This window comes from Pimephales promelas, chromosome 5 (assembly GCF_988280905.1).
Source record: "Pimephales promelas chromosome 5, fPimPro1.hap1.1, whole genome shotgun sequence".
Classification (NCBI taxonomy): domain Eukaryota; kingdom Metazoa; phylum Chordata; class Actinopteri; order Cypriniformes; family Leuciscidae; genus Pimephales; species Pimephales promelas.
Window position 1 is genome coordinate 11,886,591 of NC_142773.1, and position 26,305 is coordinate 11,912,895.

Below are 26,305 nucleotides of genomic sequence, written 5' to 3' on the forward strand. Positions count from 1 at the left end.
ATCCTCTTCTTCAAAGCTTTGCGGAAGAGCCTTTGGATGATGAGCAAGTGACACAACCAAGGTGTTGCTGGGTGATGTTTCTCCAGAGTGGTTGTTGATCACCTGGCAAACTAAATGCTTCTCACAGATAGCTTTGATAGTGCTTCCATCCAGGCGTGCATAATCAGCTTCTGACAAATGTCTCTTTGTGAATTGTTGTATCCTCTCTAACTCCTTTTGAGACGATTTATTATCAGGTAATCTGTCGTGGGGACGTCTGGACAGCCCGTCCGCGTCTTGATTTTGCTTCCCGGCTCTGTATTGTAGCTGGAAATCAAATGTCGACAGAGCAGCTAGCCACCTGTAACTCGTGGCATCGAGCTTAGCAGAGGTAAGAATGTATGTTAGTGGATTGCTATCGGTGACAGCAAGGAACGTGTTCCTGTATAGGTAGTCCTGGAATTTCTCTGTCACTGCCCATTTGAGGGCAAGGAATTCTAATTTGTGCGCAGGATACCTGGACTCGCATCTCGACAGACCTCTGCTTGCATAGGCAACAACTCGCTTCTGTCCCTGTTGCTCCTGGTAAAGGGCAGCACCAAGTCCCGAGGTGCTTGCATCCGTGTGCAGAGTGCAGGGAAGCTTGGGGTCAGCAAACCCGAGGATCGGTGCGGTTGTAAGTCTCTCGATTATAGTGTCGAACGCTACCTGGCAAGCAGGCATCCATCTATCGCCAAAGAGGTCCTTTGGGTTGTAGTATTTCTCAGAGTTCACCGGGCTTTTACTGTGCTTTCTCAGCGGTGGATAGCCAGCAGTGAGCTCGTTGAGTGGCTTCACAATCTTTGAGTAATCTTTCACGAACCGACGGTAATAACCGCAGAAACCCAGGAAGGTCCTTAGCTCTTTCAGGTTGTTTGGTTTTGGCCAGGTTTTTAATGCTGCTACCTTGTCTGGATCAGTTTCAATGCCCTTTTCAGACACAATGTGCCCAAGGTATTTCACAGAGGTTTGAAAGAACTTGCACTTCCCTGGTGACAATTTCAAGCCAAACTCTTTCAATTGGTTGAGCACACGCATCAATCTTTCCTCGTGTTCCTCTAGTGTCGATGAGAAGATGATAAGGTCATCAAGGAAAACCAGGGCTTGCTTCAGGTTCAACTCCCCCATACAGCGCTCCATGAGCCTCTGGAACGTGCTCGGGGCGTTAGTTATCCCCTGCGGCATCCTGTTGAACTCGAAGAATCCCAATGGACAGACGAATGCGGTTTTGTGTTTGTCTGCTTCCTCCATCTCTATTTGATAGAAACCGGACTTGAGATCAAGCACAGAGAACCACCTGGATCCGGTCAACGCCGAGAATGACTCCTCAAGATTAGGTAAGGCATATGAATCCTTCACTGTTTGGGTGTTCAATTTCCTGTAGTCTATGCAAAGTCTGACATCTCCATTTTTTTCCTGACGACGACAATCGGCGAGGAGAAAGGCGACTCTGATTCACGGATCACCTCTGCATCAAGGAGTTGCTGGAGATGGTTACGTACAGCCTCGATATCTTGGGGGTGTATAGGTCTTGGTCTGTGTTTGAATGTTGTTTCGTCACTGAGGGTTATGTGGTGTTTTATTTTATCAGTGCGACCAAAGTCAAGCTCGTGCTGTGCGAACACCTCCGGCATGGAACTTAATTTCTCGGTTATCCTCTCTTTCCACTCATTGGGTATAGGAGAGTCAGTGAAGTCAAAGCTGAGACTTAATTTTTGGTCAGGTTTTGTGGGAATATCTGAGTCAGAGGTCTTAACAGATTGAACACTCTTGACAGCGTGTATCTCTGCTATTACAGCCTTCAGAGATAAGGTGATGTCATGATGTGACTCATTCTTGAGCATGACTGGTATGCAGCGTGGTAGTTTCGATGGTAGACTTACCAAGCTATCCGTCGCCAGGATGCCACCTGGCAGTGAAGATGACTTTGGGGGTCCCACCATCACCCACTTTCCAACATCAGTCCTGCAGCTCACTGATCCTTCAAGGACTCTGGTCTGTCCAGCTGAAATAGTCTCAAAGTCCCTGCTACGAAGCCTAACCTCTCCCAGACTAGAATCAACAGACTGTCTTTTCCTGATTTCGAGGGTCTTTAATACAATTTTGTAGCCATAAGGAAGGGACTCGTAGTTCTGAGGTGCGATTTCTGCATACTTTTCATAGAAAACATCCAAAGTATTTGTACCTATAAGTACTGACGACAAGGTGGAGCGCATGCCAGGTACAACTAGAACCAGCGTGGGCACCTCAATGTCTGCTCCAAGCAAGCTCTTTGGGAATCTAATAGTGGTCTCAACATAACCAAGGTAAGGGACACTTTGGCCATTGGCTCCTTCGACTTCAAGCAGGTCATTCAAGGAATTCATAGGTAAGTGAGACAGGTTCTCTAAATAGAAAGAGTTGGGAATCGTTGTTACTTGAGAGCCTGAATCCAACAAGCACTTGCAGTCTTTGTTACCTATGGTCACTTGTGCAGTGCACTTGGCTCCAATCAGCCCTTTTGGCAGGGTCACTGTCTGCTTTTGTGTGTGAGAGTAGACACGGGCTCTGTGTGGCTTCATTTTGGGACACTTTGTCTGTGTTCCAGTCCCCGTTTGTCCCACAACCGGAACTGGATCTAGTTTAAATGATCGGCTTTTGAAACACCATTTTCAATGTCCCATTTTAGCTGCTTTTCTTTTAACTGCTTCCTCTTCTCAGCCACAAGGGATGGGTTCGACTCACTCTCACACTGAGGCTTAATATGTCCGTCCTCTCCACATCTAAAGCAATACCAGGGCTTTGGTCTATTGCTTGTGTTGTTGTTTGCATCACGGCTGTGGTGAAGTCTTTGAGATGGTGGAGTGATGGCTGTGTGGGGAGCTACTAGTCTGGCAGCTGATTTAGTCTTTCTACCATCCTTCTGTGTGATACGTGTGAGCTGGGACTGTAAATCAGCTATTTGTTTCTTTAGGTCTTGGATTTCGGACCTGTGATCAAGAGCTGGCTGAGATGGGTTGCAGTCTTCACGCTGCACATAAACACCTTGATAAGAAGAAGACACTCTTGGCTTCGAAATATTGAGGTGTTGTTTCATGCGGGATGCTTTGGAAGTACGTTTATCTTCTGCTGTGCAAAGTAACAGGAGAAGTTCAGCAAAGGTAGGTGGCTTCTGTTTCTTTTGTTCCAGCTGAAGTTCAGCTATCAAAGTGTTGTCCCAGCAGCCTCTGACAAACTGTCTAAGCAGATGCCGGTCAAGGTCACTTGCATTTACGCCTCCCCTCCTGAGGGTGGTGTTCAGCATCACCTGCAGCCGTTGTAGATAAGCCGAGGATTTCTCACCGTTATCCTGCATTGTGTTAAGATACTTTGCGAAAAGATCATCTCCGTCCTCGACAGTGCCGAACGCAGAGTCCAAGATCTCCAAGTACACATTAAGGGGAGATTCAGGTGTTAGGTGCTTCACAATATCGATAGCAGGCGATAAGAGACTTTCAAGAAGCTTTCGTGACTTGTAAAGATCAGACTGTGTTGTGTCTTTAAGAAGAAGTTCCACATTGGAACGCCATGTCTCATAATCCACTTCATTGTTGGATCTGGGGGAACGCCCAGAGAAGGGTCTGAGTCTCAAAGAAGTATGCACCTGCAGAGCAGAGTCTTCATTTCTCACTATGTGCTTGACTATTACTTTTTGAATGTCAGGTGGGTTGACGTCAGAAAGTTTCAGAGCAGGCTGTTTTTCCTTTAAATGGTGGTGTAAACCAATGATGTTGAACACGTTGCTCCGGGGCCGTGCTGGGCAAGGGGCTTACATGTGCGGCATTTTCAGAGTCATGTTGCTCTGGGATATCACGTGAGTTCTCTTCCACATCCTCATCTTGGGTTTCTGATTGATCGAGATCGACATTCTCACTGATGACGGAGAGCTCATCCCTGAGGACAGCTGCAAAGTCTTTGCCAGTCAGTTTTGCAATGTCCTTTAACTCTGAAAGGTAAGTCTTTGTAGCTGTTTTACTAGCTACAGGTATGTAGACACTGGCTAATGTTCTAATGAGATAAGTGACATCAGTCTGAGTCTTACTGTTGAGTCTGTATGGCAATGAAGGTAAGAGAGACTGTATAGCTGTGCCACACACATACTCTACCACGACCTGTTTTTCTACAGCTGGCTCAGCGGAATCTACTGGGATTACCCTTTGAATGGAACCATATTGTTTCAGGAAGTCAAACAGTTCTTCGTCAGTTTCAGTACCGGCTATACCACTAACTATGACTGAGTTAGGTATTTTCACACGACTCGTTTGAATAACGTCCATAATGAATCACTGATAACAATACTATACGGTCTCTGGTTTCTAGTTTTAAATGCTTTAAACCACTCCTGGCTGGCTCGCCAAAGTTGTAGCACCGGTATCACACCACTTATCGCGCTACTGGACCAGTTCTAGGCTCTAAGGAGTGGGGAGCAAAAATAATAAACACACCAGAGACCGTTTCTTTAAATACAAAAGCCGGCAGTTTACTGAATGTAGAACAAAAGAATAATGCACAGTTCAATAACAAAATAAAACAAAAGAAATAAAAATATTCCCTGCAGGTTCCCAAATATCCCGTATTACTGAGGTAGGTAAAATGAAATTATATTTCACTCTAAGTTCAGTTTTTGGTTCACTTAAATCACTTTAGTCGAGTTAATCTAAGTTAAACCAGTCTTTTCCTAATTACTCTTATTTTAGAATTTTCCTTTTAGAATTCTTATTCTCTTCCTGAGTTAACTCTCTATTTTTGTCTTTTACAGGTAGGAAAATACCTTCAAATCACAAAATCAAATCAAAGTGGATCACATTTCAAATCACATTCAACATTTGAACTCAATATGAAAAGGAAATAGAAAATAAACACTTTAAATTCGAATCTCAATGTGAGTTCAATTGTTCAGTTCGGTCAAAAGATTCAGTTCGATTGTCCAGTTCAGTCAAAAGACTCAGTTCAATTGTCCAGTTCAGTTCAAAAGACTCAGTTCAATTGTCCAGTTCAGTTCAAAACAATTCCTGACACTCCTACCACTCTGGCAGCAAGTCACCATACGCGTGAGATTTCCTCAAAGACGCCATGGAATTGATGAGTTGAAAATCCGAGTCTGGCTCGCCATCTGAATCCTGTCCGCGCACGTGCGCGCCCGCACACTGCAGACCGATCGTCGCTCCGACCGAGCTTCAAACCAAGCAAAAAAACCTGACCTGTATAACAGGTCATAAACACAATAAATCCCTTTTTAAATTCTCAAATAACACAAATACAGATAATATTTCACATTCTCTGAGTCATAACGTCACTGTTGCGATTCACTTTTCACTTCAGAAAATGGCGACGGTGCAGTCTCTTTTAACTCACAACTACTGCACGCATCCTTCATTTTCAAAACATTAATTCTCTTTTTATAACATTCACAGTTCCCATAAACAAATTATTAACTGGTATACAGTTTAAAACAACTACGTTTCAGTATTTCACCATAAAAGAGAGAAAAAAAATGCAAGATCACAAAATTGCAAGAAAATAAAGTACAAACTCACCAAAACCAGTGTGGATCAGTTCACATAAAATCCCTGTCAGTTCCCGACCAGGCAAATTATGATTTCTTTCAACTGCAAAACTTTTCACTCTTTTCTCTGCTTACACAGTTTGTTCTCCTCGTTCTCTCCTCCGATCTTTCAATCTCCTCTCTGCTTTCTCAATTGCGCCTATGCTGCAACGTCACTGACGTGCTGCGTCAAACGTCACTAAATGGCAATGACATGAATTTTGTCAGAATACTTTTACTCTTAAACATTAAATCATTTTATTGACATTTTTAATTAACTCTGATGAATTGACTTATTTATGCAGCTTTTAAACTATTTATTCTTATTTATGTCATATTTAAACATGGGTTACACGCGGGATCGTCGTGGCTGACGTGAACCAGCGGTGAAGACGACGAGGGCTTCGCGGGTAATGTGAACTCGGGAGATGTCGAGTAGAACGAGCCAGTAATGGAGAAGAGATCCTCCAAGGAACAAGCCAGAGCTATATACTGGTCAAGAGTCCAGTTGGGAAGGTCCCGTGGCATCCATCAAGCGATCACATAATCCAGCCCATTCAGAAACAGGCCCATGAGCTGGATATCATCTAGCGCTCCCAGATGGCAAATGGACAGAAAATCCTTTGCGTACCTCTGGACGGACTGGCCCTCTTGCAATAACGTCGACAGGTATTCTCCCAGAGCCCGGTTGCTGACAACTGCTGGACCCATTTTGTGGTTGGTTGTTCTGTGACGCTGTGCGGAGAAATAGAGCTGAGGCTGGATCCAAACGCAGTGTAGCTTTATTAACAAACTTGAAACAGGATAAAAGACAAGAAGCAGGACTCGAGAATTCAAAAACACCAACGTTCACATACATAAATTCAACAACCAACCAAGACAGGGCAGAAACACAGGGCTTAAATAATCAAGGACAAACGAGCTAGACAAGATAACAAGGGGGCGTGAGAAATAAGAAACACCTGGGACAAATAATCGACGGGGAATCACTAATAACGAAAACACACAAAACCACATCATGACACACACACACACACACACACACTCACATGCTGTCATGCTCCTCAGACCTGTAATTGTACATCAACGCTATTACCATGTATTTGACTTTAAAACGACTAAGAGAGAAACAATCTCAAACACAATCTCAATCTGTTCTCCAGAGAGAGAGAAAAGATTAAATCTTCTGCAGCCCTCCTCCCCCTCCATCTTCTTCTCTTCGTTCTCCTTACAGACAGTAAGGGAAGTCTGTTTCCATGACAACGAGTAGAATTAAGTCAAGAGAAGTGCAATCCTAAAATGAGAAGTTGGATTTCTGCCTGAGTGTTTTAACTTTAGGCTGATATGATTACCCATACCTGGAATTGCCTGTAAATCAGATAAATCATTATCAGTCCTTTGAATTTTGTAACAAGGAGTTAAGATTGCTTTGTGCCAACTTCAGATTCTGTGTAGAGATGCAGCGCCACATTAAAAGCCATACTAAATTATTTATGCATGTATCTCTGATTCACTGCAGTCATTTGTTATTGTCAACAGAGATAATTTGTATCATTTAACATTTTTATTTTTTAATGTCATTTTAATGTCATATTTTTTATTCATTATTTCATGTATCTATCTTTTACAAATTGTGTCCCATTACTTCTTAGTATTAAAGGCACAAATCAAATGGATTTAGTTGATATCTATTATTCATCGAATGAATCAGACATAGAATTCTGGGCTGACAAGTCTATAAACAAATTGTATTAATAAGTTAATCAACCATTCAATCCTGTTACCCAAGTTACTGTAAGGGGGAAAAAAAGATCAAAATCAAAGCTTCTGAGCAAAAAGCATCATTTGGTCAAACCTGCTATAGTCCCAAATACTTTACAGGCAGAAATGTTTATGTTTATTACTGGAAAATACCATATCATACAAATGAGGGGTTAATTCTCAAGTTTTATTGGCAAACCTATGGAAGCTTAGCCTGACTACATCAGACTTCCTACTTCCGCTAATTTCATTTCGCTCCTGTAGTCAGTCTGAGATAGCGGCCTATCTTTCAGTTTTCCACCAGCCTGAAAACAGCCGGTGTGGTGAAGAGATGAGTCCCCCTGAAGAGATGAGTCCCACCTTAGCGATCCGATTGGTTCAAAGCTAGTTTTATGGGTAAACGCTTTAGTGCCTGGTTACAAATTAGAGAAAATCAGTTTATTATAAGAGACGTTTGAAGTACGTTATAAGGAGTCATTAATGTATTTTAACTTATATGTTTCATATACTAGTATATAACCGAAGCTGTAGATTGTAATCGTTCTTATTGTTTTTTAGTTAGCTTACATAGTAGCATAGCATTTATCCGCGGCAAACGTCAGAATGACTAGCAGAGTTAAGGCTGTTCCAGGCGGGCTAGTTAGATGTGCTGCTGATCCCTGGTTCTGACAACTCCGAAAACGTCAGAACGATGTTTTAAAAAGGCGCAATCTTTATAAATACAACACAGATTTGAGCTTTAAACAACTATATTCTCGACTTAAAAACTCTTAAAATTACATTTCATGACACAATAACAGTAATATTTTTAAATTTCGAGGACTTTCTCCTCTGCTGTTGACGCAACCTGCTATGACAAGCGCTAAACTAATAAACGTATTACTTGAAAAGCGCTAAACAAATAAACATATAACTTGATGGCAACAAACTGCTTTTATCAAGTTATCGTGAGAACATATTTAGATCAGGCATACTACTGGCATACTATGGGGTGGAGCCATAGGTGGGACCCATCTCTTCAGGGGGACTTATCTCTTCACCACACTGGCCAATCAACGAACAGAGGGTGGGCTGACAGCCGTGACGTAGACACTAAGCGCCGAGTGTACATTGTAGGTTAGAGAAATCGGAAACCGAAACAACCGCAGAAATGGGAAACAAGACACGGGATGCAATTCGCTCTGTTATGGAGAACATTCCGGGGTTTTTCAAATTGAAGCAAAGGTCGTTTACAGCCATGTTCACTCCGGTATTTCGCTAGCATCATCAGTGTTTACAGCTAGGACCAGCGTGTGCACTTCTGCCCCTCAATTTGCAACGTAAAAACCAGCATGCTTGGCCATTATGTAGCTTGCACAACGCGCATACACTTTTGATTCTCTCATCAACACAGATGCAGCCGTTTTTATTTTTGTAAATCATTATAACAAGGAAAAATATTAACACTTCAAGCTTAGGCACTTAGGCTATCCAATTTTTTCAGGCTAATAATTGTAGTAATGATGGATCAGACCTGTTTGGCCATAACTGTTTGGCCATAACTATAAGGACATAACTTACCCCCATTCAACGTCAGTTCTCCGTCTTTTACGGCCATGACAAGAAAGTCGGTCTCCTCGGCTGTGAACGCTCCTGGTGCGCTCTTGTTATCATAATATCATTAGGTAACACTTTATTTTACGACCCGCAAACAACTGTGTAAGTACACTGAAATTACGGTGTACATTTCTGTAATTATAGTGTACTTCCGTGTAGGTATAAGGGAACAATATGTTAAGTTTTGGGTAATAAAGGGGTAACAAGCACCACACAATTAAACAGCCCGCAGGAGTTACACTTACCCTGTAATTACGCAGAACAAGGGGGTAACAAAGCTACTTACTATGTACGAAACAACACTATTTGCACTTTAATTGCAGAGAAAGGTAGGCCAACTGTTATATAAAAAAAATCGTTTTAATTACGCAGTATATTTGCCCTGACATTTAAGTGTTATTGCAATTCAATGGTATAAGGTAAGTACTAATTACCACATGGTACGGTCTAAATTAAAATCATAGCACAAACAAATTATTTTTACTTAACATTAAGTAATCTAGTAAGAAAAGCCAATAAATTTAATTTTTATCATAATATATATATATATATATATATATATATATATAACCCACAGATCTCAAAATTACCTTGTAACATTGCACAAGAACATATTTTTCCAGAAATGTGATACATTTTATAAACAACAGACGTACAATTTTTGCCTGGAATATATTAACAGAATAGGTACCTGTTATTTTTTTAACTAATTAAATAATTTGCTTGTATAGCTGATTGTTACCCCTTTATTACCCCAAACTTAACATATTGTTCCCTATACTTACACAGAAGTACACTATAATTACAGAAATGTACACCGTAATTTCAGTGTACTTACAAAGTTATTTGCAGGGTGTATATCTGTTTTTTTTACCTTTTTATTACCCCAAACTTAACATATTGTCCCCTTGTACTTACACGGAAGTACATTACAATTACAGAAACGTACACTGTAATTTCAGTGTACTTACACAGTTGTTTGCGGGTCGTAAAATAAAGTGTTACCCATTCCCGTTGGCACACATTTTGCAGCCCTTACAAAAGCGCCGCTCCCTGTTTACAGTGGAAGTTCGATCATAGATTTGAGTTCGATGCATAATGTCTCGATGAGGCCGTGTCGGCGCATAACATACGTCATAAATAAACTTATCTGATTGGCTTATGGGTAACCAATGATTTTAAACTTCAGAGAAGCGCCCCCTTGCGAGAGAGAAAACACTTCTCTATTATGCCATTCCAGACTCTGTCTACGAAGCAAAGTGAAGTAGCAGAGTCTGGTATTACCAGGCTAATGGAAGCTTGTTTCCGCCACAGAATGAAACATTTTAAACGAATTGAAACTTTTTATCTCACAATTGCAAGATATAAACTCGCAATTGCCTAATATAAAGTCAGAATTGCAAGATATAAACTCACAATTGCGTGATATAAAGTCAGAATTGCGAGATATAAACTCATAATTGCGTGATATAGCCTAAAGTCAGAATTGTGTGATATATACTAGTAATTGAGTAATAGTCAAAATGCGAGAGATATAAACTCACAATTGCATGTTGTAGTCAAAATTGAACAAATATAAACTCACAATTGTGTGATATAGTCAGAATTGCGAGATATAGGGCTCTATTTTGCACCCGGCGCAAATGACTTTAAACACTAACGCACGCATGTCTCACTCCTATTTTGCACCCGCACAAAGCGGGCTTTTTCCCCTTTCAGATTTGCGCCAGGCGCAAGAGGCATTAATCCCGCCGAGAAAATAGCAACAGCACCGGGATCCGCCCACAAAGTTACTTGCGCTTTGCGTTTTGACACTTACGTTTCAGATCATTAAAATAGGGCCCATAGACTCAAAATTGCACAATATAAAATGAGATTAGCGTGATATAAGCTTCCAATTGCATGAGTCAGAAATTAATTGCGACATACAGACTCAAAATTGCGTGATATAGCCTAAAGTCAGAATTGTGTGATATATACTAGTAATTGAGTTATAAAGTAAAAATTGGGAGATATAAACTCACAATTGCGTGTTGTAGTCAGAATTGCATGATTTAAAGTCGCAATTGCATGTTATTAAGTAAGAATTGCGTGATTTAAAGTCGCAATTGCGTGTTATAAAGTAAGAATTGCGTGATTTAAAGTCGTGACATTAAATCCCGCAATTATTACTTCATAACAGGCAATTGTGACTTTAAAGGGACACTATGCAGTTATTTTAGCTTAATTTTACAGCTTCTGAGTTATTGAAATGGTTATACGACTTCTTTCGGGTTGAATGGTGGGCGTCTCGACCCCCCCTGGTGCCTGTGAGTGGAAAAATCTCACTAGCAGCTTCGGTGCGGCGAGCCGCCGGCCTCAGCATCAGGAAGTATCGCGTGATATCAGCTCTTGTGATTTAACATATTCCTTTACGGCAACACTGCACATATCCAGGAACAAGGTCGAGAGGGATGGAGTTTTGCACACTATCGTCATGGCTGGGCCGGCATATAAGATACAGAAAGCTAGGAAAGCATTTTCGGAGGAACAGAGAAAGAGCAGACTGACCGAGGGAGGAGTCAGACACGAGCATAGGCGTAATTTGCAGGTGTGATATTGAAACATCTCGCAGCACGGATGTACCATTACAAACAAATAAAACATCTTCAGGTAACTCTAGTAGAGCATTCATTTAGTTCGTTTGTTAAATAAGAGGAGATCTGAAATGTGTTGTTTTTGAAATCAAGTGACCAAAGCGCGTTGCCGCTGTGATCAGTTTCAGTGGATTCAGTGTTCTGTTGTGACGCGCACTGTCTTCAAATGGACACGCGCTCAATCCGTTGCGGGGACTGAGAGACTCATTACGGTGAAATCACAAAACCCAATGCACAAAAAACATGTCCCTGCTTGAAATACAGCCACTAATAAACAATCGGTTTTGATGAGGAAAATAAACTATACTATTAGTAGGGATTAGAAGAACCCAGAACCTGTGAAACACATGGCAAAAGTTCTTCCTCTGGACCATTATAGTTCATGGGGATATGTATTTAATCACGTGAAAATTCTCACCACTAACAACATATATTAGATCTCATTAAACGACAAATTAAACACAATGTACTATTGTATACTATGTAACACGTCACGCTCTCCGTGAGTGGTATTTCCGACAGTAACGTTAAAAACAAGTAATCCACAGTTACTCTAGGAGTCGCTGACAAAAACAGCATTCCTGCCTGGTGTCCCTTTAAATCACGCAGTTTTGAGAAAAAAGTCAAAATTGTGAGATGAAAATTTGCTCAATTCTTAGAGAAAAAAAATGATTTTTATAAAATAAAAAAGTCCGTACACGATTTAATTTGACAGGCAAATTTTGAAGTTAATCATGTCCACTTTATTGACCATGAAGAATTATTTCAGGCAAAATTTGTAGCGTTTGTGGGAAGTGTAAATCAAAACTGAAATGTTTAAACCATTTATAATAGCTTCATCATAACATTATTATACCTGTGTAAATGCGTTTATTCGGCCTCTGTACCATATTAAATGCAATTACTGTAATGCACAGCTCAAGAGAATACTTGGAAAATAAGCTATGCAGTGACACAGGGGTGAAAGCTTTAAATATCATTCTTTTATTCTTAAACAATCCTATTTTCATTCTGCTTTATAATATCAATGCATATTTTATACATCTCATTATTCATAATGCATATATGATAGTGTTTCATTTAGGTGAAAACATTTGCAAACATGAAAAATAAAGAGTTCTGTTTGTACACAGCAAAAATTACACACTCCCATTACAGTGTTTTCTTGTCTGGAAACTCATTTGATCAGGACAATCTTTGCACTGGGTGTCTGTTTTGTACACTCGTTGTCACATACATGTTATTTATTTGACAATTTCTCACTTAACTATAAACACACTTTTCTGAGGACTCATGCGTTTAAGTCTCTGCATTTTGTTGCTGCATACTTGGGCACAGCTCTCATGCCATACTGGAAGACTTATGAATGCCAGGCTCCTCCTATAGTCCACAATTCACCCGCCCTGTCCAGGCCGACCTCAAACCCATAAAGGGGCAATAAACTGGCCTTCTTTGTGCTTTTTTGACTGGACAGGGCTGGTGTTAGGGTCACACTGCTAAGACTAGAGCTTCCTGAGTAGCTTGTCATACTTTAAGCTAAATATAATACTTAAGTTGGGTGCTTGGGTGCAAGGAAATTTGAGAATAATTCACAGGAAATTGCCTACTCTCCATCTAAAGCTTAGCTGTCCGTCATAATAAAGAGCGTCACACTCCATCTGAGCAGTGCCACGCACACACAAACATGCACACATACAGTGTACCTGTGCTAGACGTATGTGCGCCAAGGCGGGCAACATTTTTGAAGAAAGTGTTGCATGGATATTATCTCTTACCAAAATGAACAGGCAACAAAACAATCCAAGACCACTCCAAGCATACATTCTACATATACCCTTCTGACATTCCAGCAATCTGGAGTCACAAAGTGCATTCGCCTCTCAGGTATTTAAAAAAAAAAAAGGAAAATGAATTAATAAATAAAAGAAAGTAGAAAAACTAGCTCAAACCTGCATAATATCCACAAACAGAATCAATAGCAATGAGCATTGAGCAAAGAGAGAAAAGTTCCCATTTTTCTTGATGAAAGTAAAGCATGAAGAGCATTCACATGAAAACGAAACACATGAGAACGTTTTAAAGCTCATTTCTCACAGCATAAACCCCAAACAAAAAAATATTACTATTGTTGTGAACCAAATTACTGCCCACTTTTTTTTGTTTTGTTTTTTGTTTTTTTTGCATAAAATGTGAGTTCAATTGCTGATTGGAACGGTAACATTAATCCCCACCCCCCCCACCCCCCACCCCCCACCCCCCGGTTCTTCTGTAAATTTCTCAGGCAAGAGTTCAGTTGGTCTTCTGGTAGCAGATTCCCGTGGTTGGAGGCTGAGGGCGAGGGGCTGCTCTGCCTCCTGTGTTTAAGCCCTGCTATGTGGAGTCCTGGTTGACCGCTTTGCCTCCGTTCATCGTTGGGGTTCCTGAGCTTTTCCTGGAGCGTTGCTTCTCCTCAATCTCATGCAGTGAAGGCTCTCTATACATGCAAACTGCAATATGCAAACACATCAAGAGATTAATACCCATTACTTTTGACTGGGATCATTATGAGTAATGAGACATATTATTGACATACTTTTTAGCTTTGTATTATTTTTATTTAAAAAATACATGAATGTTAAAGGTTAAAGTGAACTTGAAATCAAAGCTGAACATATTTGCTTGCTTTATAAATGCTGTTGGTTTTGCTGTGTGCAATTCATCAGTGCATGTAATTCCAAAGATTGTTTGTCTTGTTGCCTAACTTTTTTGCGTAACACTTTCTGGCATTTTTCTAGCCCTCTTAGTTTTTTCCCCTTGTCTCAAACCATCTGGGCCCATTCTGGTGCAGCTTTTCACAAATACATAACCTGTACTTACTGCCAAAGTGTCAAAAACTGAAGCATCACTATTATTATTATTATTATTATTATGCGAAAGGTTCATTTACTGTATATAGACATCGCCATATTGACAAACTCTATTTTCCACTCCAATCATCCTAGTGAAAAAACACTATACCAAAATGTATTTAAAATGCATTTATTTCATACTAAGTATAGTGCAAAAAACAATTAACATAGTTACTTGACATTACGCTTTCTACTAATATAAATATTATAATTAAACTTTATTTGGAATATTTTTACAATGCACATTTCTTACATTTTTTTTCGATTGCTAAACGACAGTGAGCACAACTGGAGCTAAATGTGCAAAACTCTAACTACAGTCTGCATTACCAACAGTCACCTGAGCACAACTCTTAACACACGCCTCAAAACAGGCTCAGTGTGCACACCTCACTGAGATAACACACACTTTCACTCAGAACACACTGAGAGGAAAAACAGTAGCATCAAACACCAATGCAGAAAATCCAAACTTTTCATCTTTACAGTTTCAACAATTTCAGACTTCATACAAAGTAATATTTTCTGCAAAGAAAAGAGAGACATTCTTTCATTTGATATATTTACATTTTTAAAAGATAACAATTGAAAATTAGCAGTTTGCTTCAATAGTCTGTAGTAATTTACAGAATAACAGTAATGAGAAAAAAAGGTAGAAACTAAAAGTACATACTGTAATACTGTAACCCTACCTCTCTCAAGCATTAGGCCTCAAGTTTTCAGCCTTTCAGCTGAAATTGTTTGAAAATCAGCAGTGTGTGAAAGGCACAAGGCTGAGATCTATTCTGTTTTGAATGAGTGGTTCACAGTTTTGACAGCAGTGTGTTAGCATTTGAACAAAGTGTTGTAAATCCACAGTGTTGTGCAGGTTGTGGTTAAAGTCATGGGATAAGTGTGTAGAGTTTTGAAAACTGTGTTCAAGCAATGAAAAACGATCTAGAGTTTGGTCCACATGAACTGCTGCTGTGCAGACTGGAGTTAGAGTTTTGCACATGTAGCTCCAGTTGTGCTCCACTGTGGTTTAGCAATTGAAAAAAACTGTATTACTAGGCCTTATACTAGGCCTTATACCAGGCCTAATTACTAATTACTTAAATGTGTTTTAATGTCACTATTAGTTCGATCTCTATATAATATCAGTCTTTAAATGCAAGACATTTAAAGTGTACCTAATGTATACTTTCAATAGTTCCATTTTAGCACAATCAAATATATATAATTATAGCTTTAGTTGAACCTCAGCACTATTTTCTAGATAACTAATTTAGTTATTTAATTAGCAAAATTAGTTGTTCCCATTTAGCAGACTTTAAATGTAGTATACCAAAAGTACAATTGCAGGGTATTTATATTAAATAGGCCTACATAAATATATGTTAATGCATTTGTAGTAGGCTATACTTGGCATGAAATAAATGTATTTCAAATTTATTTTTGGTATATTTATTGTGCATTAGGGATTACTTTCAATGAGAAACCTCAGTCATCAATACAGACAAAGAGCAGATTTCAGATTTTTTAGCAGATGCTGTTATGCAAAGTGACTTTGTTGAGGAATACAACAAGCAATTCTTCTTCAGAAGGCTATAAACGAGAAATGCCAGTAATATAAAGTTTCAGTCATCGTTCAAGATTGAACAAGTAAACATCTTAATATGCTATAACACTCAAAACACGACATCATCAGCTTTAAGTGTGAAATGCCATTGGCCCTCATGTGTCTCGTGACATACAATTTGTCTAGTTTTTACTCTGTTCCTCACATAAAGATATAGTATGGCTTCAGAAGACTTGTAATGTAATATGAGTTGTTTGTAAATGATATACTTTCCGTGTTTTGCTGTACATACCTGTACTTGTATCTGCCTGTTACTAGTGGTTAGGTTTAGGATAGGGTCATGATTAGATACACAAAAAATCTATACAAGTATAAATATACAGTATATGAAAATAATTTCTACTTTACAAATACATGCAAAGAATTAAATGTATCTTGATCTGACGCATGAGGCAAGCATATGAAACCAAGTTCGTCAATATAGCAATGTACCCTTAATCCTTCTCTATACAATCTACACACAGTATATAATAAATATTACCACATTATTTTGCATTTGGTCACGTTTTGATATTTCTTTTGGTGCTGAATTAAAGGACAGGGCTCTTGAATGCTGGAAACACACTTTTGAAAAAAAAAAACTACCTTCAATGGGTCTTGGTACAAAGTGTGAGGAGGGCTTGGTTTTCTTTACTCGATTCCCTTTCATGACCTGACCCTCCTTGGTGAGGCCCAGGAACCAAGCTCGCCCCGACTCCTGTTGGCGGTACACGGTGGATGAGTAGATGACGTAGTAGTTCTCAAACACAGATTCCTTGAATTTACACTCAGGTGTGAACATCTCCTGCGGATGAAAACAACAACAATACGTGAATGAGCTCGTCCCTTGATGGGTGGTTAGAGGAGAATAAGGGATCAAACAGTCCCGTTGGGGAGTCCCCAGGGAGGCGGCAGGTGTTGTAATGCAGCTTGAAGGACGATGAAAGTGTGTGTGCAAGTGTGGAAGTGTTTTTGTTCAAAATATGTGAAGGTTAGAGAGGCAGTGGGAGTTAGCATCTCTTATCTGGGTCAGGTGACATGCAGCAGACGCTACCTTGCTAGGGAGGCTACAGAGGTCAATGTGGCTTGGCGGACTCCAGCCAAAACTGATGAACTTAAAACCTTAACAGATCATCCCTGCACCTGTCCACAAGTCGATTGTATGTTTCAATGCAGTTTGACATAAAGAGAAGTGTATTTTTAACATTGTGTACATTTAATATTCAACAATAATCTTGATCTGCCTGCATTGACACCATTATATGAGAACTGAACTGAGCTGGACAATGACATCACGATTTTCTCCAGAGCAGCTTTATATAAAATATAAACTAAATGTCATGTTTTGGTCTTGTCTCTGTCACATTTTGGTTTGTTCATGTCCTGTTCCATGTCTGTCATGTGATTCCCTGTTTGTCATTTGATCTTGCCATGTGTATTGGTATCTTGCATTGGTTAATCGTCTGTTAATTGTTCACAGGTGTCCCAAATTGTCTTGCAATTAGTCTGTGTATTTAAGTCATGTTTGCCATGTGTCTTTGTCAAGTATTGTTTTCTTTGACCACTATTCTGTAAGTCCATGTCCATGGTTTTGTTTCATGTTATGTTTTGATCCTGTTATATGTTAATTTTGAATAAACCCCAGACAGCAAACTGACATTGAATCAACGTGGAAACGACGTCTCTCATGACATTGAAACAACGTTGATTTTGCTCATCGAATTAACGTTGAACCAACGTCAGACGCGGCATTCTTCAAAGCTAAATGAAAATCGAAAATTGGTTTGCTTTCATAACGTTGAAACAACGCGTTGATTTCAAGTTGATTTTCCGTTAGTTTTGAAAGAATGACGCGTCTGACGTTGGTTCAACGTTAATTCGATGAGCAAAACAATGTCAGATCAACGTTGTTTCGATGTCATATTTCCACGTTGATTCAATGTCAGTCTGCTATCTGGGACTGCACTTGATTTCTTTCCTACAACTTGCCTCCAGTCCAGTGGATCCTTACACTAAATTAATAAATTTTTAAAACAAAAATTAACCATCACTGCTGGACTGTTATGCTGTTTTGTTCTGGAAACAAACTTAGTTATTTTATTTTCCTGTTATCACTGTAAAGCTGTTTTGAAACAATCTGTATTGTAAAAAGTGCTATATAAATAAAGATGACTTGACTTTTTCTGATTTTAAATAGCATTTTTGTACATTTTTCTGGTGCCACAGTTTTTATTTAACATAAACAATATACAATAACATATCATAAACAATAATACAACTAGGGGAGAGCGGGCCACAACCTAACGCATTTTGGTTTTGACTCAATTAATTAAAAAATAATTAGGTTAGATAAATATTTTTTTTTACACAAGCAACATACACATCTCTGCTACAAATGACCACTTAAAGTTTTTTTCTAGGACCAACCATTTTCGTACAGTTGCACTGAAAGTGACAGAAGTGAAAATGTTACAACTTGCCACATACGCGGGGTTAATTGTAACAGACAGAAGGGTTAGTTGTAACACTTGAGTGTAACACAAATAATTCAGTACTATTTTATTTGTATAGTTTGATATTGTTTGTGCATCTGTATAGACAGATATCCATACATCCATCCCTCATCCAATCATCCTTTTGTTACGGACCAATATCATGGATAGAGACATAGAAAAGGGCTGCACAGTTTTGCAATAAATAATAATAAATAAAATTATAAATATTGTAATTGCAATTAAATTAGATTTGTGTGTGGCAGCTGCATGTACAATTATTATTATTAACCCTTTCATGCATAGTGGTCACTACAGTGGACAGCTATTTAAAAAGCATTTTCTTGAATTTGCAAGGGTTTTGATGGGAAAGTTGCACATAAATCTCTTCAGTGGACCCTGGTGCATCATCCTATGCATTGCAACAAAGTTATAAGCCATTGAGTTTTGATTTTTTCCCCCTCAAAACCAAGATGGCCAATGGCCAGTCAGACATGCCAAGGTGCTCCGGAATATCCACCCATTCCTTCTATCCTAGGACACTCTTGTAGGTAAAAAAATATTGCAGCATCAAGCAGTATCTAATGAGTCATATCACAGTAAAATTTTCCAAGTTTTGATTTTAGATTGGGAGAAAAATCTGAAAAATCACCCGTCCACTATAGTGGACCTCATGCATCAATGGCAATATTTTAGCTACAATTTATACTTATACTGTGAATATTCTTTTTGAAAATACTTAATCTGCAGTAACTTTTTTTGACTGTAAATAAATGTAGTTGTATTATTAGAATGTAATTTTCATTGACGTCTAAAAAAAGTTATGTAATTACATAATTTGTGACTTGTAATGCATTACTTTACTCATTTCATCAAAAAGTAATCTAATTACATAATGCATTACTTCTTAGATCAAAAAATATCTGTTTACCTATGTTTCTTTACTCGTAACATCAAAAAGTAATCTGATTACACAATACATGTTACTTGTAATGCATTACTTGTTAGATCAAAATTAATCTGATTATGTAATGCATGTTACTTGTAATGCATTGTTAGATCAAAAAGTAATCTGATTAAATAATGCATGTTACTTGTAGTGCATTACTTGTTAGATCAAAAAGTAATCTGATTACGTAATGCACATTACTTGTAATTAATTGTTAGATCAAAAAGTAATCTGAGTAGGTAATGCATATTACTTGTAATACATTACTTTACTCGAAACATTAAAACAAATCTGATTATGTATGTCATGATTTTGCCATCATGTCCATGGTTTCTCCTAGTATAGTGGCAGGATCATGACAGACCCATGTTTTGTGTGCAAGCGCATGGCCAGCTGTTTTGGCCATGTGCTTGTGTTGTCTCGTTTCTTTACTCCGCCCCCTTGTTATCCTCGTCTCGTCATTATTGTCTAGTCAGTCTCACCTGTCCTTGTCATTAGTGTCTCCCTATATTATTCCCCTTGTGTTTGCTGTCTTTTGTCGGTTCATTGTTAATCCATGCCAAGTTTGTGAGTACCTATCTAGAGTATTTGTCCTGTTATTCTATTGCTTGTGTCAGTCGTTTATCTAGTAGTATTTTGTCAGTACCTTGTCTAGTAAGTCTTTATAGTCCTTGTCAGAGTCTTGTTTTGCCCCCTCGTGGGCTTTGTTTTCCCCTTTTTGTCTACAATAAACTATCTGTGATTGCATTCTGTCTGCGCCTGGGTTCATCCGCCATCCACATCATAACAGAATGAACCGACCAAAGCAGAACCCAGCAGACTGTTTGTCTTCACCTGGAGATCAGCAATTGGATCTTCTAGAAGATTGGTGGCTCAAGACCATTTCTGACTCGAGAGGGGGCAAGCTCCCAATTCCCCCTCAGGGTGAGCTGCTGTTGAAGGAGTACGCTGAAGTCGCTGAAAGGAGGAGGTTTTTCTTACCTGACATCCTCCTTAATCGCTACTTCATAGCTGGCCTCAACGTGTCCCCACCTCTGGCTGAACGAGAGAGACTGGTTCATCGCCCATTCCGGGACATGGTGGATTGTCTTGGTCTAGAGGAGCCGCAGGGTCCCTCCTTGTTGTCGCCACCAGCCAAGCTGCCTGTGATTCCGGAGGGTCGGGTCCTGGCTGTTGTTTCTCAAGGGGCACAGACCCATTCCACTTCTCCTGAGGTCGCATCTACTCCCGTTGATCTTCGTGGCAAACGAGGGAGACGTTCTTCGTGGGACTCTCCGTCGGAGTCATCCTCGACCGAATCGCCACTTCCTGAGACTGTCCTTCTGTCTCAGGTTACAGACCCCATTGAGCTTCTACAACCAGTCAAAGGTCCGTCTTTGATGTCCGTGCCACGGCCTAGGAAGAAGAGGAGGAGGAGGGGGGCCTCTTGTCCTTCATCTCCGCCTGTTCCAGAGCCCGCTCCCGCTGCTGTAAGCGCTTTCCAAGAGCCCGCTCCCGCTGCTGTAGGCGCTGTCCCAGAGCCCGCTGCTGTAGGCGCTGTCCCAGAGCCCGCTGCTGTAGGCGCTGTCCCAGAGCCCGCTGCTGTAAGCGCTGTCCCAGAGCCCGCTGCTGTAGGCGCTGTCCCAGAGCCCGCTGCTGTAAGCGCTGTCCCAGAACCAGCTGCTGAAGACACAGTTACCAAGCCTGCTGTCGTGAGCGCCGCTGAGAGGGCTGCGGCTGATTCGGCTGCTGAGGCTGTTTTGCGGTCAGTGTCAGCAGGTCAGAAGTTGCCTATCGCCGTTGCGGCAAGAACTTTGTCTGAGTATCTGTCGAGTCTAGCCAAGATCCTGGAAGTTCCAGCCAGGACTGGCATGTTGTCTTGTCCCGAGTCCACAGCTGCCGTGAGCGCCGACCCCCAGTCAACTGCCGAGAGCGCCGACCCCCAGTCAACTGCCGTGAGCGCCGACCCCCAGTCAACTGCCGTGAGCGCCGACCCCCAGTCAACTGCCGTGAGCGCCGACCCCCAGTCAACTGCCGTGAGCGCCGACCCCCAGTCAACTGCCATGAGCGCCGACCCCCAGTCAGCATCTGACGACGATCTCTCCGATTCAGAGATGTGGAGCGTTGGTACTGTGCCGTCTTCGGGGAGCTCAGTTCGGGCTTCTGCTCCACAGTTACCCGCAGCATCCCTTGTTTTGTCTCCTGTTGTGTTGCCTCCAGTGTCCCCTTTCAAGAGTCCTGTCCCATCGCTCGTTTCTGTCCCGGTGGGGGTTTCCCCCCCTGTCAAGCTACCTAGTGTTTCCCCAAGCGCTCCTGTCATGTGCAAGCCTCAGACTGTTTCCCCCAAGAGATCTCCTCAAGCGTCCACAGCAAAGTCCTCCCGGATTCCCCGTCCTCAGCCCTCGTCCCAAAGACCCAAGACCCCCAGTCCTCCCATCCACCCTGAACTGCCCCCCAAGGACATTGTGTTTCCCCCACCACCTCTGCCTTGTATGTTGTTTCTAATGTTTCACCCCAACCCGGTTGTTGTTTATTCATGTATCCCTTTAGTTATGTTTGCTATGTTTTGTTGGTTTTTGTCCATGTCTCGTTCTGTCTTGTCCCGTGCTTAGTGTCCCTTTGAGGAGCGTCTGGTAGCCGCTCCTTAAGGTGGGGGTTCTGTCATGATTTTGCCATCATGTCCATGGTTTCTCCTAGTATAGTGGCAGGATCATGACAGACCCATGTTTTGTGTGCAAGCGCATGGCCAGCTGTTTTGGCCATGTGCTTGTGTTGTCTCGTTTCTTTACTCCGCCCCCTTGTTATCCTCGTCTCGTCATTATTGTCTAGTCAGTCTCACCTGTCCTTGTCATTAGTGTCTCCCTATATTATTCCCCTTGTGTTTGCTGTCTTTTGTCGGTTCATTGTTAATCCATGCCAAGTTTGTGAGTACCTATCTAGAGTATTTGTCCTGTTATTCTATTGCTTGTGTCAGTCGTTTATCTAGTAGTATTTTGTCAGTACCTTGTCTAGTAAGTCTTTATAGTCCTTGTCAGAGTCTTGTTTTGCCCCCTCGTGGGCTTTGTTTTCCCCTTTTTGTCTACAATAAACTATCTGTGATTGCATTCTGTCTGCGCCTGGGTTCATCCGCCATCCACATCATAACAATGTAATGCATGTTACTTCTAACACATTACTTTCCTTGTAACATCAACCAAATAATCTGAATGTGTTATGCCTGGCCCAACACTACTCATTTCAGATGAGATTTAAAAAAATGTATCACTAGGTTTTCTCAGAAGATGGACACATCTCAGAAGATGTGTCCATCTCTAACATAATCAGAATTATCAGCTAATAAGGGTAAATTGACTCTGGCACACTGGAGGGAGCATCTGAGTGTTTCCACAATTGTACATTGACAGGCTGTAGACATTTCTGATGGAATCACATCATCATGTTCTGATATCCAAGATACACGAAGTGCAACTTGTATGCAGGTCAATTGCCTTTGCAATATTTCGGATTTATATATATTTTTTCATATATTTTATAGTTTTCACATGATTTGATGTAATTGTATTGATTAGTTTGTTAAATACACATAATTTATCTGTTTGATTATTGTATTATGTTTAATACAGTATCTCTTCAGTTTAAACTATAAATGCATGCTGTCCACTCAAGTGGACATCTGAAAATCTCTTTGAAAAATTTGTTTAAAAAAAAAAATCAAATCAAATCTTGTTTTTCATGCCCTAAGGGCAATAAAAACACAAAGGAAAAAAATCCTGACTGAGGTTATCATAATTCATGCATGAAAGGGTTAATAATAATAAAAGGAATAATAATACAAATGAGCTTAAAATAAAAATTTAAAGGGTTTATTGCATTAATAACAGGCCATATTTTTAATAAATAAACAAGTTATCATTCATATACACTAAATTTTAAACATTTTAAATTCCAACATTGTTTGTGAAAGTCCAACAAAGTTAAATGTATACTCAGTTGTATGGCTCCGTTTTCATTTGATTCTCATTGTACACTTGGCGGCTTAGTTGTAACACTCTGTTACAACTAACCCCTCTGTGTATTACATATTTTAAACCTAGCTAACAGTCGCTAGGAATTGCTGACATGTTTCAAAAGGTGCTATGTTTGAGCCAACAAGACAGTGATTAAGACAATATGAAGTTAGATTTGGAAACGTATACACCCAACTCAGAAACCGAAAAAAACCTATGATGAAAAAAAATAAATACTTTCATGGTGTCAAAACACTCTTTGTCCAGTATCTTCACGAAATATAATCAAAACTTTCCGCAAATTCGCGGGAGACCGTCGTCTGGCAGCAAGAGAAAAATAGTGGAAAGTCAACCTGCTTGATCCTGATGAACTATGTAAACGGTCCGTGTTACATTTAACCCCACGTTAGGTTGTGCTCCGCGCTCCCCTATTTCAGCATGTCACACCACACACATTAAAGGGATAGTTCACTCTAAAATTAATTTTTGATATGTTTTAGCTTACCTCAAGGGCATCCAAGATGTAGGTGTCTTTGTTTCCACAGTATTTTCAATTTTGATATTTTTCGGTCAAACCGTTGTTGTCTATCAGTCATGGACATATTTAGATATACAGGAAATCGCAATGGAAGACGATTACGATATATCTAAATATGTTTAGTGAAAGGTAAAACTTCCAAAATCTCTGTGTAAACAATGAGTGACGTACACGCTCAAGCGATCACTTCCGGCGCATGCGCAGACCGAAGCGCCCGTGCCGTCAGATCAGTTGGACATGGCTGTGTTACACGAGGTAAAAACGATATAAATACTGTTCGTTTTCTCACACTCATTTAATGTCTTAGGCCATCAATGTGTACTTACATTCACAAGTCATTAAATCATGTTTCATTTTGACTTCTCTGTGCATGCTCTTTGAGGTGAACCGAGGGAGGACCCCCTAAAAGTCCATTATATGAGTGATAGACAACACCGGTTTGACCGAAAAATATCAAAATTGAAAATACTGTGGAAACAAAGACACCTACATCTTGGATGCCCTTGAGGTAAGCTAAAACATATCAAAAATTAATTTCAAAGTGATAATTTAACATCAGGTTCAGAACAGCATTCGAAAAAAAAAAAATAAAACAAAGGAAAATAATGGTTCATGTGCAGTATTTATTCTCCTGGCACACCGTATCAGAGAGGCAATTAGACTGGAGATCAAATTTCAATCCTTTAATTCAAACTCCAACAGATCCACCGAGAGAGGAATGAGTTTTTGGGTAAACAAGCATGACATACTTCTTACACATTAGTAAGCTAAAGAACTCTTCAGTGGCGTGTCAGTGGTGGCTGTTAGTAAGGCCCTGTTAGCCTCGGCGGCTGTTAGATGATGTAACTGTACCATCTGTTTATAATATCTTTCTCATTTGACAGCCATTCTAAAGTGTTATATATCTGCCTAGCAGAGCAGATATCTTTGTTCCATTATTGAGGTCTGTTCCAAAAGCTACCTCTGGGTTTTTTTAGTCATGCCTGTGCCCGCGAGCTGTGCTCAGTAAAGCCTGGTGTGAGTTGCATAGCCACCTCGTCTCGTGTCTTATTTCGTGCATCATATAACAGACACAACAGTGGCGACGCGGATGGGATCAACTGTGAGCGTTAATATCCTGTAGTGTGCGAAAAGCGCACAGTCTTTTGCGGAGTTTGACTGCCCCCCAGAGGCCTGCAGAAAAGACTTTTACAGAACTTCTTCAAGTCACCCAAACCGTTATTAATTGCTGAATGTTTCAGATTTTATACAGTAAACGAAATCAGTACGAGGGAGAGACCATTTCCACTTATGTGGCTGAATTAAAAAAGTTAACGGAATCAATTTGGGGACGTGTTAAACGACGCACTGCACAATCGGCTGGTATGTGGTATACATCATCGAGGAATTCAAAAGAGACTGTTGACTGAGCCAGATCTGACATTTAAACAAGCAGTTGAGATCACCATTTCAATGGAAACTGCAGCAAAAGACGCTCTGGAATTACAAAGTGACATAAGTGTGAATAAGCTGTCAACAATAAGCAGAATAAACCAGACGCCCTGTTTTCGTTGTGGAAACTTTTCTCATCTCCCCTCTGAGTGCAGATTTAAGAATGAAGAGTGTAGACAATGTCACAAAACTGGGCACATTCAACGAGTTTGTCGCAGTGGCAAGGCGAAAGGGACTGAGAAAGACAAGAGATATCTCAGTGACAAGAAAAACATGGATAAACTTGATGATGTATCAGACAACGACAGTGAGGATGCATTGGCCAGTTTGGAACTGTTCAGTCTGGGCGGAAAAGACAAATAGGCCATCTGGCTCACGCCCAAACTAAATGGTCAGGCAGTAAAAATGGAGCTGGACACAGGCTCAGCTGTTTCAGTCATGTCTGAGAGTTTTTCAATAAAGAAAAACTAAACCGATCTTCTATTGTTCTCAAAACGTATACTGGAGAAACAGTAAGGCCACTGAGTTCGCTGCTTGTGACAGTAGAATATAATGACCGTAAAGAGATTCTCAAAAGAAAAACCTTAGCGTGTTGCCTGCCGTGCCACAAAATACAAAAGAAAAGTTGGAACGGATATTGAGGGACGCTGCCCATGTATTTCAAAGTGGTATTGGCACCCTAAAATCCATCAAAGGGAAAATTGTGCTTAAGGATGGTGCGACCCCACGGTTCCACAAAGCACGTCCAGTTCCATATGCCATTCAACAGATTGTCGAAAGCGAGCTGGATTGGCTGGAGGAAAATGGGGTACTGTCGAAGGTGGACTGGAGTCCTTGGGCGACACCTGTT

At 40.4% G+C, this 26,305-nt stretch overlaps 2 protein-coding genes across 5 annotated transcripts in view; one reads left to right on the forward strand and one right to left on the reverse strand.

The window, feature by feature from the left end:
• Positions 1-13,823: 13,823 nt before the first annotated feature.
• Positions 13,824-26,305, reverse strand: part of fgf12a (fibroblast growth factor 12a) — a 117,236-nt gene continuing 104,754 nt past the window's right edge. For all 4 annotated transcript variants that reach the window (XM_089130980.1, XM_089130979.1, XM_089130978.1 and 1 more), the window contains 2 exons: positions 16,666-16,864; positions 13,824-14,060 (listed from right to left, as the gene is read on the reverse strand). In XM_089130980.1, the coding sequence (XP_088987106.1) occupies positions 13,945-14,060; positions 16,666-16,864 (315 nt within the window). In that variant the 3' untranslated portion in view covers positions 13,824-13,944. The remainder of the gene's footprint in view (positions 14,061-16,665; positions 16,865-26,305) is intronic.
• Positions 19,824-22,609, forward strand: LOC148981392 (uncharacterized). Its single transcript, XM_089130975.1, has one exon. It carries the CDS (start codon positions 20,292-20,294, stop codon positions 22,089-22,091), a length of 1,800 nt encoding a protein of 599 aa, XP_088987101.1. The 5' UTR covers positions 19,824-20,291; the 3' UTR covers positions 22,092-22,609.